The sequence below is a fragment of the Berghia stephanieae genome, chromosome 5 (genome assembly GCF_034508935.2).
Source record: "Berghia stephanieae isolate SIO BIC M18660-M18661 chromosome 5, UCSD_Bste_1.3, whole genome shotgun sequence".
In the NCBI taxonomy this organism is placed as follows: domain Eukaryota; kingdom Metazoa; phylum Mollusca; class Gastropoda; order Nudibranchia; family Aeolidiidae; genus Berghia; species Berghia stephanieae.
Genome location: NC_088364.1, coordinates 26,594,737 through 26,610,718, shown reverse-complemented (window position 1 = coordinate 26,610,718; position 15,982 = coordinate 26,594,737). Strand labels below are relative to the sequence as shown.

General features: G+C 36.3%; 1 protein-coding gene across 8 annotated transcripts in view; it reads left to right on the top strand.

Annotated features, from left to right (window-relative positions):
- The first annotated feature begins 251 nt into the window (after positions 1-251).
- Positions 252-15,982, top strand: part of LOC144972676 (LLGL scribble cell polarity complex component 2-like) — a 93,700-nt gene continuing 77,969 nt past the window's right edge. For 4 of the 8 annotated variants that reach the window (XM_078914189.1, XM_078914180.1, XM_078914186.1 and 1 more), the window contains exon 1: positions 252-511. Coding sequence is in view for 4 of the 8 variants with exons in the window: in XM_078914171.1 (XP_078770297.1) it covers positions 3,382-3,397 (16 nt within the window). In the remaining 4 variants the exon portion in view is untranslated. Of the gene's footprint in view, positions 512-3,304; positions 3,398-15,982 lie in introns of those variants that run through there. The other 4 variants (XM_078914187.1, XM_078914178.1, XM_078914183.1 and 1 more) reach the window with 2 other exon arrangements.

Genomic DNA, 15,982 nt, shown 5'->3' with positions numbered 1-15,982 from the left:
TTAAACGTAAGTTTCATTATCATTTGAGTACGAATGTTTCTTGATTTTCTAATCCCCGTGTAAGAGTGTCTGTATTGTTTTTACAAAAGCTCTGTTTTCTCTGTGAATATCAGCAGATCATATCTTCCATATAACATGTAAAATATGTTTTGATAATAATTATCAAATTAAACCTGTCAATAAAGCAAATTCATTTTTTATGCTAGAACAATAAATTACTTTTCATTTGGCTTCACATTGGCCAAACTGGCAATTCAAAATTGTTACCTCAACGGTCGCTTGTTTCGCTTGTCAAGGTGTAATGACAGAGGCTGCTTTTCGCCAAGTCTCACTTGAATTCAAGCTGTCCTTTGGCGACTTGACTGTTATGTCTAAATTATAGTTGTCACGGTGATACGTTTTATTGATAGAAATCTACAAAAGATAACAACACAAACGTTTACTATCTACTAATTCATTGGCTCATACCTTTGCATTCCTTTATCAAAAGGATTTTCTATTCTTTAACCCGGTAAGTTTGCTTTGTTTTACCTTATCTTATCTTATCAATCATTCATTCATGCATTCCATCATTCATTCATTCATTCATTCATTCATTCATTCAATCATTCATTCAATCATTCATTCAATCATTCATTCGTAATTTATTCATGAATTCATTTGCAATTATTTGTTACAATTCATTGTTTCAATCGTTTTACGTTTAAGTTCGTTTTCTATTTTTTTAAAAATCAATTTCTTAATATTGTAGATATGCATTAGACTAGATACAAAAATTAAAAAATAATAATAAAATAATAAAAGAAAGACTGATGAGAGCCGAGATTGATGCGATGTGTTGTGGTATTAAACCGAGAGCGACCGTTTGTTACCCATTCGCTATGACGCAATTATATCGTAAAGTACCTTCCGAAAAATATAAAGTATAAAGGGCCCAGCCATCCAATCAAGTATGACGCTTTTAAGTCGAGTGCGGCTTTATGGTCTACTGGTCTACGGTATAATTCTCGGCCTGTAGCCTTCAGGTTTAAATCGTGCTGTCGACGGTGCCAATTTGAGTTCCCAGAAAAGTCTTTACGCACATTTTCTCACCATACTCAGGTGTTAAAAAGATATGGCGCTATTATATATATATATATATATATATATATATATATATATATATAATATATATATATATATATATATATATATATATATATATATATATAATATAATAGCGCCTTTCAAACGTCATTCTTTCTCATGAATGTTCAGAAATGTCTTAAGGCTCTTTGTAAAGTGTTTACATTATTTTAGCAACTGAGCTACCCAGGGTTTTCATATACAATCCGCTTTCATTTTTCAATCAATGGAGTAAAATGCTACTTCTATACTTTGACCAATTCTTTAAAAATATATTCTTATGATGCCAGTCCTGTGCTGTGATTTTCATATTATGTATCATCATCATCATCATCATCATCATCATCATCATCATCATCATTATCATCATCATCATCATCATCGTCAAATTATCATCATTATCATTCATTGTAATCAACATCATCATTGATATCATTAAAAATTTTGGGTCATCAAAGTGATTCATTGCGTCTCTTGTCATGCAAACGACGAGAGAGGAAGAGTGGAGGGGGATATGAAAAGGAAGAGGAAAACATGAGAGAGATGTACATTGATGAAAAGGAGGATCTCTCTCTCTCTCTCTCTCTCTCTCTCTCTCTCTCTCTCTCTCTTCTCTCTTCTCTCTCTCTCTCCCCCCCTCTCTCTCTATCTTTCTATCTATCTATCTATCTCTCCCCCACTCTCTCTCTCCCTCTCTCTCTCTCTCTGTGTGTGTGTGTGTGTGTGTGTGCGTGCCAAGCTATCTATCTATTTATCTATCTCTCTACTCATATATGAGTAAAAAGCGACTCACATACGTCCTAGGCGGCCGTTTCTACACTCAAAAGTCTCTCTCCTCTCTCTCTCTCTCTCTCTCTCTCTCTCTCTCTCTCTCTCTCTCTCTCTCTCTTTCTTTCTTTCTTTCTTTCTTTCTTTCTCCTTCTCTGTTTATCTTCCTATCTATCTCTCTACCTCAGTGACTTTGTATGTGTGTATGAGTGTGTGCACATGCGCCCCGTTATCTAGTGTACCCACCTATTCTTCTGTCATACAATGATGATAATCTTTTCTTCTTTCTTTTCCGTTTGTTTAATTTGGCCAGAAAACTGTCATTTCAATAAATATTGAGGACTGCTAACAGAATAAGACATTAAATAATTTCCTAGCATTTGACAGCTTATTTGTTCCTCTATGTTAATTCATTGACAAGCTATCTCTATTTATACTCCTACATTTTTTTGTCCAACATCTCCTGTTTATAAGATATCAAAATTTGAAGAATTAAGGAGCAGGCACCGGTGTACGATAAAGACCTGAACAAGCGTAAATGAAAAGTGTTAGACAAAGCAAGAAAGCAAAATATAAGAAAATAAATACAATCCCAAAAACTCAAATCTTTAACCTGTTCTGAAATGGATATGTGAACGTTTTCACAGGAATAATAAATGAACGCAATCATAGGCCTGTTTTAACATTGTTGCAATGGACAATATTTTGATAGTAATTTGTGCGGCTATATGGTCTTGTGGTATGACATTCGCTTTCGGATCGGAAGGTCCTGGGTTCGAGCCTCTTTCGGCGCATAGTTGAGTCCTTGGAAAAGACTATTTACTTACATTCTCTCACCTTACTCATGTGTAAAATAAGTACCTGGCCGTCAGCAGCGTTTTCTCTGTCAGAAAAAAATTAGTAACATCGCCTAACAGGCGTCATGTCTCGCTCTACATGTTTCGTGTTGCTTTTGGTCAGAACCCCTTGTAAAGCGCCTTGAGCACGTTTAGTGGATATTGCGCTATATAAAAGCTCAAGTTTTGTTGTTTTTAAAAATGTCCATTACAACAAAATGGGCCCATAACAATTTGAGTTTTCAGACCTCCAAATAAGTACACGTCTGTGTCTATCGATTTTGCCTCATCACCATTTACCACCAACTATCCAATTCATTCTTTTTCTTCTTCTAGCCTTATCATCACTTAATATGTATAGATATCGGAATGTTTTCACCAATAACTCACGTTCGACATAAAGGCCATTCATGCATTATGTATGGGGCAAATACAAGGCTTTAAACGTTTCCAAGAATTTTCATAATAAATGCTCTCAATCCAGCCGTCTGGCACATCCCGGCGTCACGTGACTTCCATCGATCTCCAAATTTGGTTGTATATTTATAGAGCTGAGCCCCAAGGCCCAGCCGATACAAAAAGTTATCAGTTTTGTGGGAGTTCTGCTACAATATCGTCAAGGTAGAGGTGTTGATTTGTTCTCTTTGTTTGAATGGATACGTCGTTTGGTAAGCTGTGGATTTCTATGTGGTTAAGATGGCCGTTTTTCTTTTCTTCCGATATATTATTGTTTTTTGTTTTCCTTTTTTTCTTTCTCTTTTTTTTTCTTTGTATTTCTTTTTTCATGCTTTTTTTCTTTTTTTTTCTGTTGAATTTTTTAAATTATTTTTTTTTTATTTTTATAGGTGGTGTGTTATTTAATTCCGTAAAATTGTCGTTGTTTCCGTCGTCTTTGTGCTCATAGATTATGGCTTACGACCGCCTTTGTACACGTCATTGTGCACAGATTTACAGGTCTGATAACCGAACGCAATTACGGTCTTGATTTAGCATTGTTGTAACGGACATTATTATGTTGCGTTGGTTTGAGAGAATTTCCATTACAACAATGAGCTCATAACGATTTGACTTATCAGACCTGATAACAAGCACACGTTGGTGTTGATGGTTTTCAGATTCAACCAACCGTTAAAACCAAAATAATTTTATCAGACTCTATTATAATTCAAAGATCACGACCTGTTATTAAAGAATTCGAGATAGGACTTGTTTTGTTATTACGGTAATAATAGTAAATTTTTGTTGTTGTTGTCGTTTATTTGTTGTTATTTGCTTAAAGAAAAGAATAATGATGGAAATTGATATCTTTACATTGGTCGGATAATAACCAGTTCTCTCGAATTTGCATAATAATATCGATATAATCGACGTATAGAAAAAAGAATGTAGAGGTTTGTGCATCGATTATTTATCGGACTGGCTAGGACGGAATTCAGGCGTTACAAGACCGATTCACTTTTACCACTTTTGTTGGGGTGGGTTTGCTTGTTGCTTCTTATTTTGTTTGTTTGTATGTTTTTTTGTTTGTTTTTTTTTTGTTTTGTTTTGTTTTTTTTTTTTTGGGGGGGGGGGGGGGTTGGTTGGGTTTCATTTTTCTTCTAACATTTTTTCCCCCACTTAATCAAGATCATTAATCAGCTTGTTCCCTTGGCTGTTCAACACATTATAAATAATGAAAGGACCAAAATGAAGTCAGTAGGTGTCATGATATTATATCAGCATCACTCCCTATTTGTCCTCAAGTATTAATCGAAATTGATATCTTGTCGGAAAATCACCAATTCGTTCTCTGGGATGGATTTGCATAATAACATCGATGTAATCAACGTACAAGAAAAATGAATATAGAGCTTTGTGTATCGATTATTTATCGGACTGGCTAGGACGAGAATTAAGGCGTTGTACTGTAACCTGGACAAGACCGATTCCGATTCACTTTTATCACTTTTGTTGGGTCGGGGTATGTTTTTTTTATTTATTTATTTTGTTGTTGTTGTTGTTGTTGTTTGTTGTTTTGTTTTGTTTTGTTTTGTTTTGTTTTTTGTTTTTTTTGTTTGTTTTTTATGGGTTTTTTTTTGTTTTGTTTTGTTTTGTTTTTTTGCTTTTTGGTTTGTTAGTGTTTGTTTATTATTTTTATTTTTTGATTGTTTGTTTTGTTGTTTGTTTCTTGGGGTTAGTTTTTGTTTGTTTTTTTTTTGTTTTTTTTTTTTGGGGGGGGGGGATTTGTTTGTTTGTTTTGTTGTTTTGTTTTGTTTTTTTGTTGTTTTTTTTTTGGGGGGGGGGAGGCGGGTGTTTGTTCATGTGCTTTCAATTTTCTATTTTTTAATTTTACTCTAGCAACATCATTAATCCTCAACTTGTTCACTTGACCATTTAACACATTAGAAATGATGAAAGGACAATAAATGGTGTCAGTTGATATCAAACTTACATCTCGCGAAGAAATTACACTTTGAAAACTTTTAAGTGTTTATCACTGATAAGATCTAACACTGAGAAATCAAAAAGTTTGGCTACATTTATTTAATCTAACCAGAAGGTGATGCGGGATATTTTGGTTGGTAGAGCACTTCATTTGATCCCTTTTATGTTATAGATTTTTTTAGTTTTTTTTTTTTTAGATAAGACGCAAGTTTATCACAAAGTGCTTTCCGCCTAATTTAACAAACCAAGTAATCCAATAAGAAAGAGACAAAAAGGTAAAAAAAAAAAGACCCGACATTGATCGTAACCTTCTTATAGATGGAACGACGTTGACGTCACTTAGCTCTTTGTTATTATTTTAAAACAACCTGTTAGTGATGTTCTCACTAAATTATATTAATCAGACTATTAACGATCAATGTTACACAGTTCAGTGTGTTGGTATATTATATCGACTGGCAGACGTTGTGGGTTTTTTTACCTAAACGCACAGCATACGTTAACAAAGGCTACACACTCACCAGAAAATTACAACACAATAGAAGACTCTTTTTTACCAAAAGAAAGAAAAACAGTGATTTGTATTCAGTGGTTCAACCAATGGGATCATTATTGGCTATCTTGCACCCGACAAACGGCCACTCACTTTTCACGTGCTTTTGATGATCGTCGCCCTGTGTTTTCGGCGTAATTTCAAAACTAAACTTAAGCATTTAAATAGCGCAATATCCACTAAACATGCTCAAAACGCTTTACAAGTGGTCCCTAGCCAACAGCCACATTTAACATGTTGGACGTGTCATGGCGCCTGTGAGGCAATATTTCAATTTTTTTCGGACAGAGACAACGCTGTTAACGGCCAGGTATTCATTTACACCTGAGTTCGGTGAGAGAATGTGAGTAAAGAGCCTTTTCCAAGGACTCAACAATGCGTCGAACGAGGCTCGAACCCAGGACCTTCCGTTCCAAAAGCGAGTGTCATACCACAAGACCACGTCGCCCAAATGTATTGGGATTTGTCGGGTTCTGAGTTAACGGAGGCTCCGATTGAACCTGAGCCGACATGTTCTCTTTCGCGTGTGAGTCGTGTGCTGTGCTATAAATAATGATCAAAATAGTTTTAAAATGTGCTGATGATAAAATTCAAAAGTGCGGGGAGGTGCAAACCCATATTATGAGAGAACAACAGAATGTTAAAATAGATTAGCCCTTATCCATACCATCATTGTGTCAACTCTAACAAACAGCAGGCATGACTCATCGTCTGTTGTTTTGTTGGGGTTTTCTTGTTTTGTTTTGTTTTTGTTTGTTTGTTTGTTGTTGTTGTTTTCCTTTTTTTTCTTTTTTTTTTTGTTTTTGTATTGTTGTTGTTATTTGTTTGTTTTGGTTTGGTTTGGGGTTTGGTGGGTATTTCGTTTGTTGTTTTTATTAATTTATATATTTTGATATATTTTGGGGTTTGTTTTGTTTTTTGTTGTTGTTGTTTTGTTTTGTTTCATTTTGTTTTGTCGCTGTGCGTGTGTGTGTGTGTTTGTGTGTGTGTGTGTGTGTGTGTGTGCCTGCGTGTGTGTGTGTGTGCTTGCGTGTGTGTGTGTTTTATTTGTTTTTGTTTTGTATTTTTTGCTTTTTCTATTTTGTGTTTTTTTATTTATTTATTTATTTATTTATTTATTTATTTATTTATTTATTTTTACAATAGAATTATATACCTAATGCATTTAATTTGATTTTGAAGTCACCTGAGCGTTTGTATAGATAGAATGCGCTTGGCCAAGGAGTTCACAACATTGCCATCCGGAAGTATAACGGACCAACACACAAACTCTGTGTAACCATGAACTTTTATAGTCTGGTTAATACAGTTTAGTGAGAACAACTCACAAACGCGGATGGCAAAAACAATAACAAAGGCCTGAGTGACGTCATCTGCATACTATCTATAGGTGCCAGTCGGTGAGGTCCCAGGTTTGAGAGTTTTTGCCAGGATGTGGGTCATTTAAATCGATCGATATTTGAAGGACGAGTTTTTCTGACCAAATTTTTGAATACCAACGTGTCTTCCAAAAGTACGGCGGTTAACTTGTTAAATCAAATGATCTTCAAAATAAAAGGGATCCATATGGAAACAAATAGATAAATAAAATGATGTCCATGCGCAGCCTTCGTTAACTTATTGATAGTATGCGCTTGGCTAAGAAGCTCACAACATGTATAGAACGAATGGTAAAGTGACGTCACTCGGGTCTTTGTTTTTGTTTTTTGCCATCCATTTTTATGAGGAATTCTCACTAAACTGTATTAACCTGACTATAAAAGTTCATGGATACACACAGTTTTGTGTGTTGGTCCGTTATACTTCCGGATGGCAATGTTATGAGCTTCTTAGCCAAGCGCATACTATCTATAGATGGAACGAAGTTGACGTCACTCAGGTCTTTGTTTTTGTTTTTGTGCAATCCATTTACGAGTAATTCTCACTAAACGGTATTAACCAGACTATAGATAGTTCGAAAATGACGTCACTCAAGTCTTTGTTATTGTTTTTTGCCATCCGCGTTTATGAGTAATGCTCACTGAACTGTATAGATAGTATGCAGATGACGTCACTCAGGCCTTTGTTATTGTTTTTGCCATCCGCGTTTGTGAGTTGTTCTCACTAAACTGTATTAACCAAACTATAAAAGTTCATGGTTACACAAAGTTTGTGTGTTGGTACGTTATACTTCCGGATGGCAATGTTGTGAACTCCTTGGCCAAGCGCATTCTATCTATTAACCTGACTATAAACGTTCATGGATACATACAGTTTTGTGTGTTGGCCCGTTATACTTCCGGATGGCAATGTTATGAGCTTCTTAGCCAAGCGCATACTATCTATAGATAGTATGCGCTTGGCTTAGAAACTCATATCATTGCCATCCAGAAGTATAACGAACCAACACACAAAACCATGTGTAATCTTAAACGTTTATAGTCTGGTTAATATAGTTTAGTGAGAATCACTCACACACGCGGATGGCAAAATACAATAACAAAGGCTTGAGTGACGTCATCTTCGTTTTATCTATAGATAATATGCACTTGGCTTAGAAGTTCACAGCTTGCCATCCGGAAGTATAACGTACCAACACACAAAATTATGTGTAACCATGAACTTTTATAGTCTGGATAATACAGTTCAGTGAAAATTACTCATAAAAGTGGATGGCAAAAGACAATAACAAAGACCTGAAAGACGTCAACTTCGATCTATCTATAGATAGAATGAAGTTGATGTCACTCGGGTCTTTGTTACTGTACTTTGCCATCAACGCTCTTGAGTAATTCTCACTAAACTGTAAAGATAGAACGAAGATGACGTCACTCAAGCCTTTGCTATTGTATTTTGCCATCCGCGTTTGTGAGTGATTCTTACTAAACTGTATTAACCAGACTATAAAAGTTCATGGTTACACATAGTTTTGTGTCCGCTATACTTCCGGATGGCAATGTTATGAGCTTCTTAGCCAAGCGCATACTATCTATAAATCAGACTATATAAACGTTTAAGGTAACGCATAGTTTTGTGTGTGTTGGTCCGTTATATTTCCGGATGGCAATGTTGTGAGCTTCTTAGCCAATCAAACAGCATCAATAGTCTGATACTTGGACTTCTGTTGTGACGTCCTCTTTAGGTTAATGTACCGCCTTGTGAGTAGTTGTTAGTTGTGCTCAATGAAACAAATTAAAGGATCCCATTGGTTGATCTATCGAATACAACTCACGATTTGCTTTCTTGTCGGTGACCTGGCCTCGTATTTTGATGTAATGTTTTGGTCCGTGTCAGGCTTTCTTTTTACAAAGGCAACAGTCGACGTGAACACATATGCAGGTCTGATATCCGATCCCGCTTTTGGGCCAAGTTTAACATTGTTGTAATGGACTCTTGCTCATTTATTTTAGATTACCATTACAACAATGAGCCCATAAAGTATTGGGTTATCAGACCTGCAAATAAATGCAAGTGGGCCAAATAACCTGTGAAAATATTTTATTTTTATACGAGATACTAACCTTTTAATTTCTCCTTAAAACTGACCTATATCTCACCCGTATTTTCCTATGAATGTTGGATTTCCGTTTACTTTGATCATCGATTGAGTAGTGGCGGTATATAGTAATTTATTATCATTCTAATCTAATGATCGATTCCATGATAAGATAATAATGGTATGTGCTGTCGTGTAATAACATACATTATCATCATCATCAGCATCAACATCATCATAATATAGACTCCCAATGTATTATCACTGATGGTAGAATGAGTCACTGTCACAGTAGTCAATGAACCGGGTCAGGTCACTTATGTGGTCAACCTTGACCTGAAAATTGGATAAAAACTACCTGAACGACCATTGGAAATAAACAAGTCAAAAACCATCGCCATTGGGGGAAACAGTACACATTAGTAAAAAATTATTGTCTTGTGTGTTTTTGTCATGTGACAAAACAAATTATATATCAGTATAACATAATTTACCAGTCAACTGCCGTACTCTAGAAAAACACGTTTTTAAAAATCTGGCCAGAAAACTCGTCCTTCAAAAATATCGATCGATTTAAATAACCCTCATCATGGCAAAAACTCTCAAACTTGGGACTTCGCGAGTTCACAGGTTTGAGAGTTTTTGCCAAGAAGAGGGTCATTTAAATCGATCGATAGTTGAAGAATAAGTTTTCTGGCCAAGTTTTTAAAAACGAGATTTTCTAGAGTATGGCAGTTGATTGGTTAAGTTGGTGATGCACAAAGAATAGAAAAGAGAAATGAGAATTTAGATCTATAAATGATAAACAAAGTATGATGAAAATGCGGCTTTTTGGTAAAGTGATGTGATCCTCGACTAGTCGTGACCTGCAGGTCGAAAGTTCAAGTCCTTGGGAACGTCCCTTTACGCATATTTTCTCACCGTGTCAGGCCAGCCCACTATAACGAAAATTCCGTAGAATTTCATAGAATCCAATTGCTTTGCTGCCCCGCAGAAAAATAATATATTATAATATGCATCTTCGATTCAATAAAAGTCTGTTGAAATGATAAGTTCCGTGCCATAGTTCTCATAATATACATGTCTATAAAACTATGTTAAATACATTTAAGGTCAAATCGTAAATTTATATATTGAAATCTAATGACTTCGCGAAGTCCCAGGTTTGAGAGATTTTTGCCAAGATGAGGGTCATTTAAATGGATCGATGTTCGGAGGACTAGTTTTCTGGCCAAATTTTTAAATATAATATATGTTTGTCTAGAGCACGGCAGTGAAATGATTAGAGAACGTAAGTTACAACTGTGCTGACACAGATCCGTGTCATGAAATCACCTTTCTCTTACATGTGACAAATTAGGACTGTCTATCATAAAATTCACGTCATGTGATCAAATTAATTTTCTTTCAGATTTTTTATCTTTTTTTTTTTCCTCCTTTCTTTCTTACTTTTTTAAAAATATAGTAATTTGTTAACTTATTCAGTTTGATCGATTGACAACCTTTGTGATCTTTGTGGCCGCCATACGTTTTCTAGTTTCTTTTATCGGTGGATTAAAAATTTATTGTTCTCGTATAAGTCATTGGTTTATATGAAATTATAACTGACATGCTCTCTCTCTCTCTCTCTCTCTCTCTCTCTGTCTCTCTGTCTCTCTCTGTCTCTCTCTCTCTGTCTCTCTCTCTCTCTCTATTATCTATATATATATATATATATATAATATATATATATAAATATATATCTGTCTATCTATCTATCTATCTATCTATCTATCTATCTCTCTCTCTATCTTCCTCTCTCTCTCTCTCTCTCTCTCTCTCTCTCTCTCTCTCTCTCTCTCTCTCTCTTAGTACTTAGTGCAAACCACTGTTTGATGCCCTAAAATAGAAAATGCCTTCACCATGAAAAAGAAACAGAAGAAAATGTAACCCGTCATCAGAATGAGAACAACGAGTCGATCAATCCGAACCTGTAATTTTCTCCACCTCCCACAAGAAAGAAACAAAAGACCTAGTAGGCAGCTTGTTTCTTCTGATGACGACTAATACTAATACTACCACCGCTTGTTTTACGAGTGGTATCGAAAGGGTGACCCAATTACAGACTGGTTTTTTAAAAGAATAAATAGAACTGGGTCAAGCAATGTCCCCATTTCCAGCATCAGCTACAACAATAACAATAATCTAATGGTATTAGAATTAATGGGATGAGTCGCTTCGATGTTTATATATAATATTATTGTGATCATCGGTCTTATCTTTATTTTGTTATTTGTGGAATGGTAATCAGTAATTGTCCTTAGTTATCGATCAATCATATCCTCTCACTCTTACTCATCCGCCTCCTCTCCCTCCCATTCCTCTTCTTCTCTTTCCGGAGTCATATCGTATGCATCTTTTCCCTCTCTTTCCTCCTCCACCTCCTCCTCACATTAATACTCCTCTTCCTCCCTTCCTCTATCTGTTTTCTCTTCAAAACTCCTCTCCCCTCTTCTACATCACCATAACCTGATTTCCGATCCAAAAATAATATTTGTTATCACAACATGAACGTGGACGAACGATGGAATGCGATCAGTGATGGGAATTATAACAACCCGCAAAGGGATCTCGGCATCAGCTGATTATATTCTATTTCCTATAGATAGTTCGAAGATGACGTCACTTATGTCTTTGTTATTGTTTTTGCCATCCGCGTTTATGAGTACTTCTCACTAAACTGTATTAACCAGACTATAAAAGTTCATGGTTACACAGAGTTTGTGTGTTGATCCGTTATACTTCCGGATGCAATGTTGTGAACTCCTTGGCCAAGCGCATTCTATTTCCTATAGATAGTTCGAAGATGACGTCACTTATGTCTTTGTTATTGTTTTTGCCATCCGCGTTTATGAGTACTTCTCACTAAACTGTATTAACTAGACTATAAACCTTCAAGGTTACACACAGTTTGTGTGTCGGCCAGTTTTACTGCCAGATGGCAAATGTTGTGAACTTCTTAGCCAAATACATACTATCTATAGATAGAATGCGCTTGGCCAAGGAGTTCACAACATTGCCATCCAGAAGTATAACGGACCAACACACAAACCATGTGTAACCATGAACTTTTATAGTCTGGTTAATACAGTTCAGTGAGAACAACTCACAAACGCGGATGGCAAAAACAATAACAAAGGCCTGAGTGACGTCATCTGCATACTATCTATTGATTCTTTCCGTTTAGGTAAAATACTCACAACATCCATCAGCAGGATATAACATATCAGCACACAGAACTATATGAATTCGTGAACGTTTATGGATAGTATGCGCTTGGCTAAGAAGCGCCCTGTGAAGCGCTTTGAGTACGTGTAATGAATATTACGCTATTTACATGATCAAGGGTTTCTTTAATTCTAAAAATAAAAATGATCGCATCTTTCTGATAGTCTCAGTACATCTCTAATCAGTTAATTACGTCAACTGGAAACCACGTTTTTAAACATTTGGCCACAAAACTCGTCCTTCCAAATCGTCCGATTTAAATGACCCTCGCTTGGCAAAAACTCTAAAATCTGGGACATCTGAAAAAATAAAAATTTCGATTTCACCCAGGATTGCTCTTGGTCCACTTGTGTGTGAAGCGAGTGCTCTACCTAATGAGCTATCGTGACCCCCAATCACACCAACACACCTAATTTAATGTGAGTTAGGTCATGTAATGGATTACATTTCCCAAGGACACAACGGGTCGACTAGAGTTTTGCTCTCACTATCACCCATCCGATTACTTGTCAGGTTCAACACTGCTTTAGTTTGTGACAAGATGAGATAATTATTTGGCCGTCGGCTACGAAGCCCCGTACAATGTTGATAATGACGAATGGATTGATGATAATCCGGGATCTGTTAATTGGGAATAGCTCCGGAAACGAATGTGTTCGGGCTATATAACGGCACGGATACTGACAAACGAGAGAAGAAAAAAAGGGCGGGGGGATTATTTAACCAGTCAACTACTGCCGTACTCTGGAAAGACACGTATTTAAAATTTTGGCCAGAAAACTCGTCCTTAAAATATCGATCGATTTAAATGATCCTCATCTTGGCAAAAATGCTCAAACCTGGGACTTCGAGAGGTGCCAAGTTTGAGCGTTTTTGCCAAGACAAAGATCATTCAAATCGATCGATATTTTGAAAGACGAATTTTCTGGCCAAAATTTGAAATACGCGTCTTTCCAGAGTACGGCAGTTGACTGGTGAGGGGCAAGATGACCTGCTTCTCGCGTTCTTTGTGAGACAGACAAGATTATTGATTTGGGACGGCTGTGGTTTATTTGTTTTTATTTCTTTATTTTTTCTAATTATTATTTTTTTTATTATTTACATCTTCTGTTTCGTCGATTTAAAATAAACCCATTTAGTTACTTAGATGGGCTTTATTTTATACTGTTTGCTGGGACCTGGTTTAGCAAAACATTTTAGCCTATTCACGACATTATCTGTATTGTTTTCGTATGCATAGAAATGTTTTATTGCTGCATTGTGTATCACATTCCTAGTCATTAACTCTTTGCCAAGAGAAAGAGAGTGTTAATCCCCCCCCCCCTCTCTCTCTCTCTCTCTCTCTCTCTCTCTCTCTCTCTCTCTCTCTCTCTCTCTCTCAAACCCAATACCACAACAGCACTAACAACAACAACAACAATAACAACAACAACAACAACAAAAACAATAACAACAACAATAACATGGTTGGAGTGTTCTAAGGGGGGTTTTCTTTTGTTATTGTTATGTTCAAATTTTCTCTTTCATTTTTCCTCTTTTGTCTTTTCTTTATTTGTTTTCCTTCTTGTTTTCCATCTGCCTTTTTCCCCTAATTGCTACAACACCTACTTCATGAACAGTTAAGTGCTACAAAAAAAAGTGCTGCATAAATCCATGAATTCATTCCAAAACAGCACGAATGCCATGGGAAATTGAGATAGACTGCTTTGGAAGGAAAATGATGATGAGCATAAAATGAGAAAAGATAGAGCACAGAATTCTGGCATTCTCCCAAAGTATTGTATTTTGTGTCGCCAGCATTGCAATACAATGAAGGCTACACTTCACATTTTGTATGCAAATCACGGAAGAAGCCCTTGGGAAAACATGGATTTGAAGGGGGTGGGGGAGCGGAGCGGGGGGGGGGGGGGGGTGTAGGCTATCATTGCCACGATATAACGTTTAGTTTTGTTTTAGAAGGAATATTGGGGCACTATGACCCCATTTCCAGGACTAGCTGACAATGATAATGCTCATGTAATGTGCTCTTTGTCGAACTGATTATATTATCATATTTTCTTATAGATAGTGTCGTTTGATTAAGAAGCTCACAACATTGCCATTCGGAGGTATAACGGATCAACACACGAAACTATGTGTAACCTTAAACGTTTCGAGTCTGGTTAATACAGTTTAGTGAGAATTACTCATAAACGCCTATGGCAAAAAAACAATAACCAAGACCCAAGTGACGTCAACGTCATTCTATCTATAAGATAATTTATGTTTATAAATTTATTTGCGTTCTCTCTCTCTCACTCTCTCTCTCTCTCTCTCTCTCTCTCTCTCTCTCTCTCTCTCTCTCTCTCTCTCTCTCTCTCGGGTATCTATAAAACCCAGCAGTCTTTTTCACTTTTTTGTGTTTTTCACTTTTTTATCACCGTCACCAACCATCATCATCATCATCATCATCATCATCATCATCATCATATAATCGTCGTCGTCGCCATCGTCGTCGTCGCCCACATCTCGTCCTCCTCCTCTTCTTCTTCCTCCTCCTCTTCTTCTTCTCCTCCTCCTCCTCCTCTCCCCCCCCCCTCCTCCTCCTCTTTTTTTTCTTCTTCTTCTTCTTCTCTTCTTTCTTCTTCTTCTTCTTCTTCTTCTTCTTCTTCTTTCTTCTTCTTCTTCTTCTTTCTTCTTCTTCTTCTTTCTTCTTCTTCTTCTTCTTCTTCTTCTTCTTCTTCTTCTTTCTTCTTCTTCTTCTTCTTCTTCTTCTTCTTCTTCTTCTTCTTCTTCTTCTTCTTCTTCTTCTTCTTCTTCTTCTTCTTCTTCTTCTTCTTCTTCTCTTCTTCTTCTCTTCTCTTCTTCTTCTTCTTCTTCTTCTTCTTCTTCTTCTTCTTCTTCTTCTCTCTTCTTCTTCTTCTCCTCCCCTCATCTCTTCTCTCTCTCTCTCTCTCTCTCTCTCTCTCTCTCTCTCTCTCTCTCTCTCTCTCTCTCTCTCTCTCTCTCTCTCTCTCTCTCTCTCTCTTCATTTCTCAACCCAGACAATCATAGCGACACAACCACATCACATTCTTAACGTGTCATCGTCGATGTCAGTTTGTTTTCCATGTCGCAAATGTTTTCCTGTTGTTTGAATTTGTTGTTTTTTTTTTTGTGTTTTTTTTTTTGGTAAGCCTATTTCTTTTACGTTCTCTTTTTTTTTTCCTTCTTGTTCTGACTTTTCTATGCATATACTCTTTTCCGACCTTATGTGCATAATTTCTCTTCAATTATCTATTGATGCTGTGCGCTTATGTATTTTACCCACAACATCCGCCAGCCGGATATAACGTACCAACACACAAAACTATGAATAACCTTGGACGTTTATAGTCTGATTAATAGAATTTAGAGAGAACTAATAAATTTATTCTATCTTTACATCGAAATAGTTGTTACGTAACCAACCCCAATGCACTGTGACGTAGGTATCGAATGTGCAGTTATCTATTTATTTATTTATTTATTTTTATATTTCATTCTGTCATGATGAGGCAGTGAATGAATCTACTG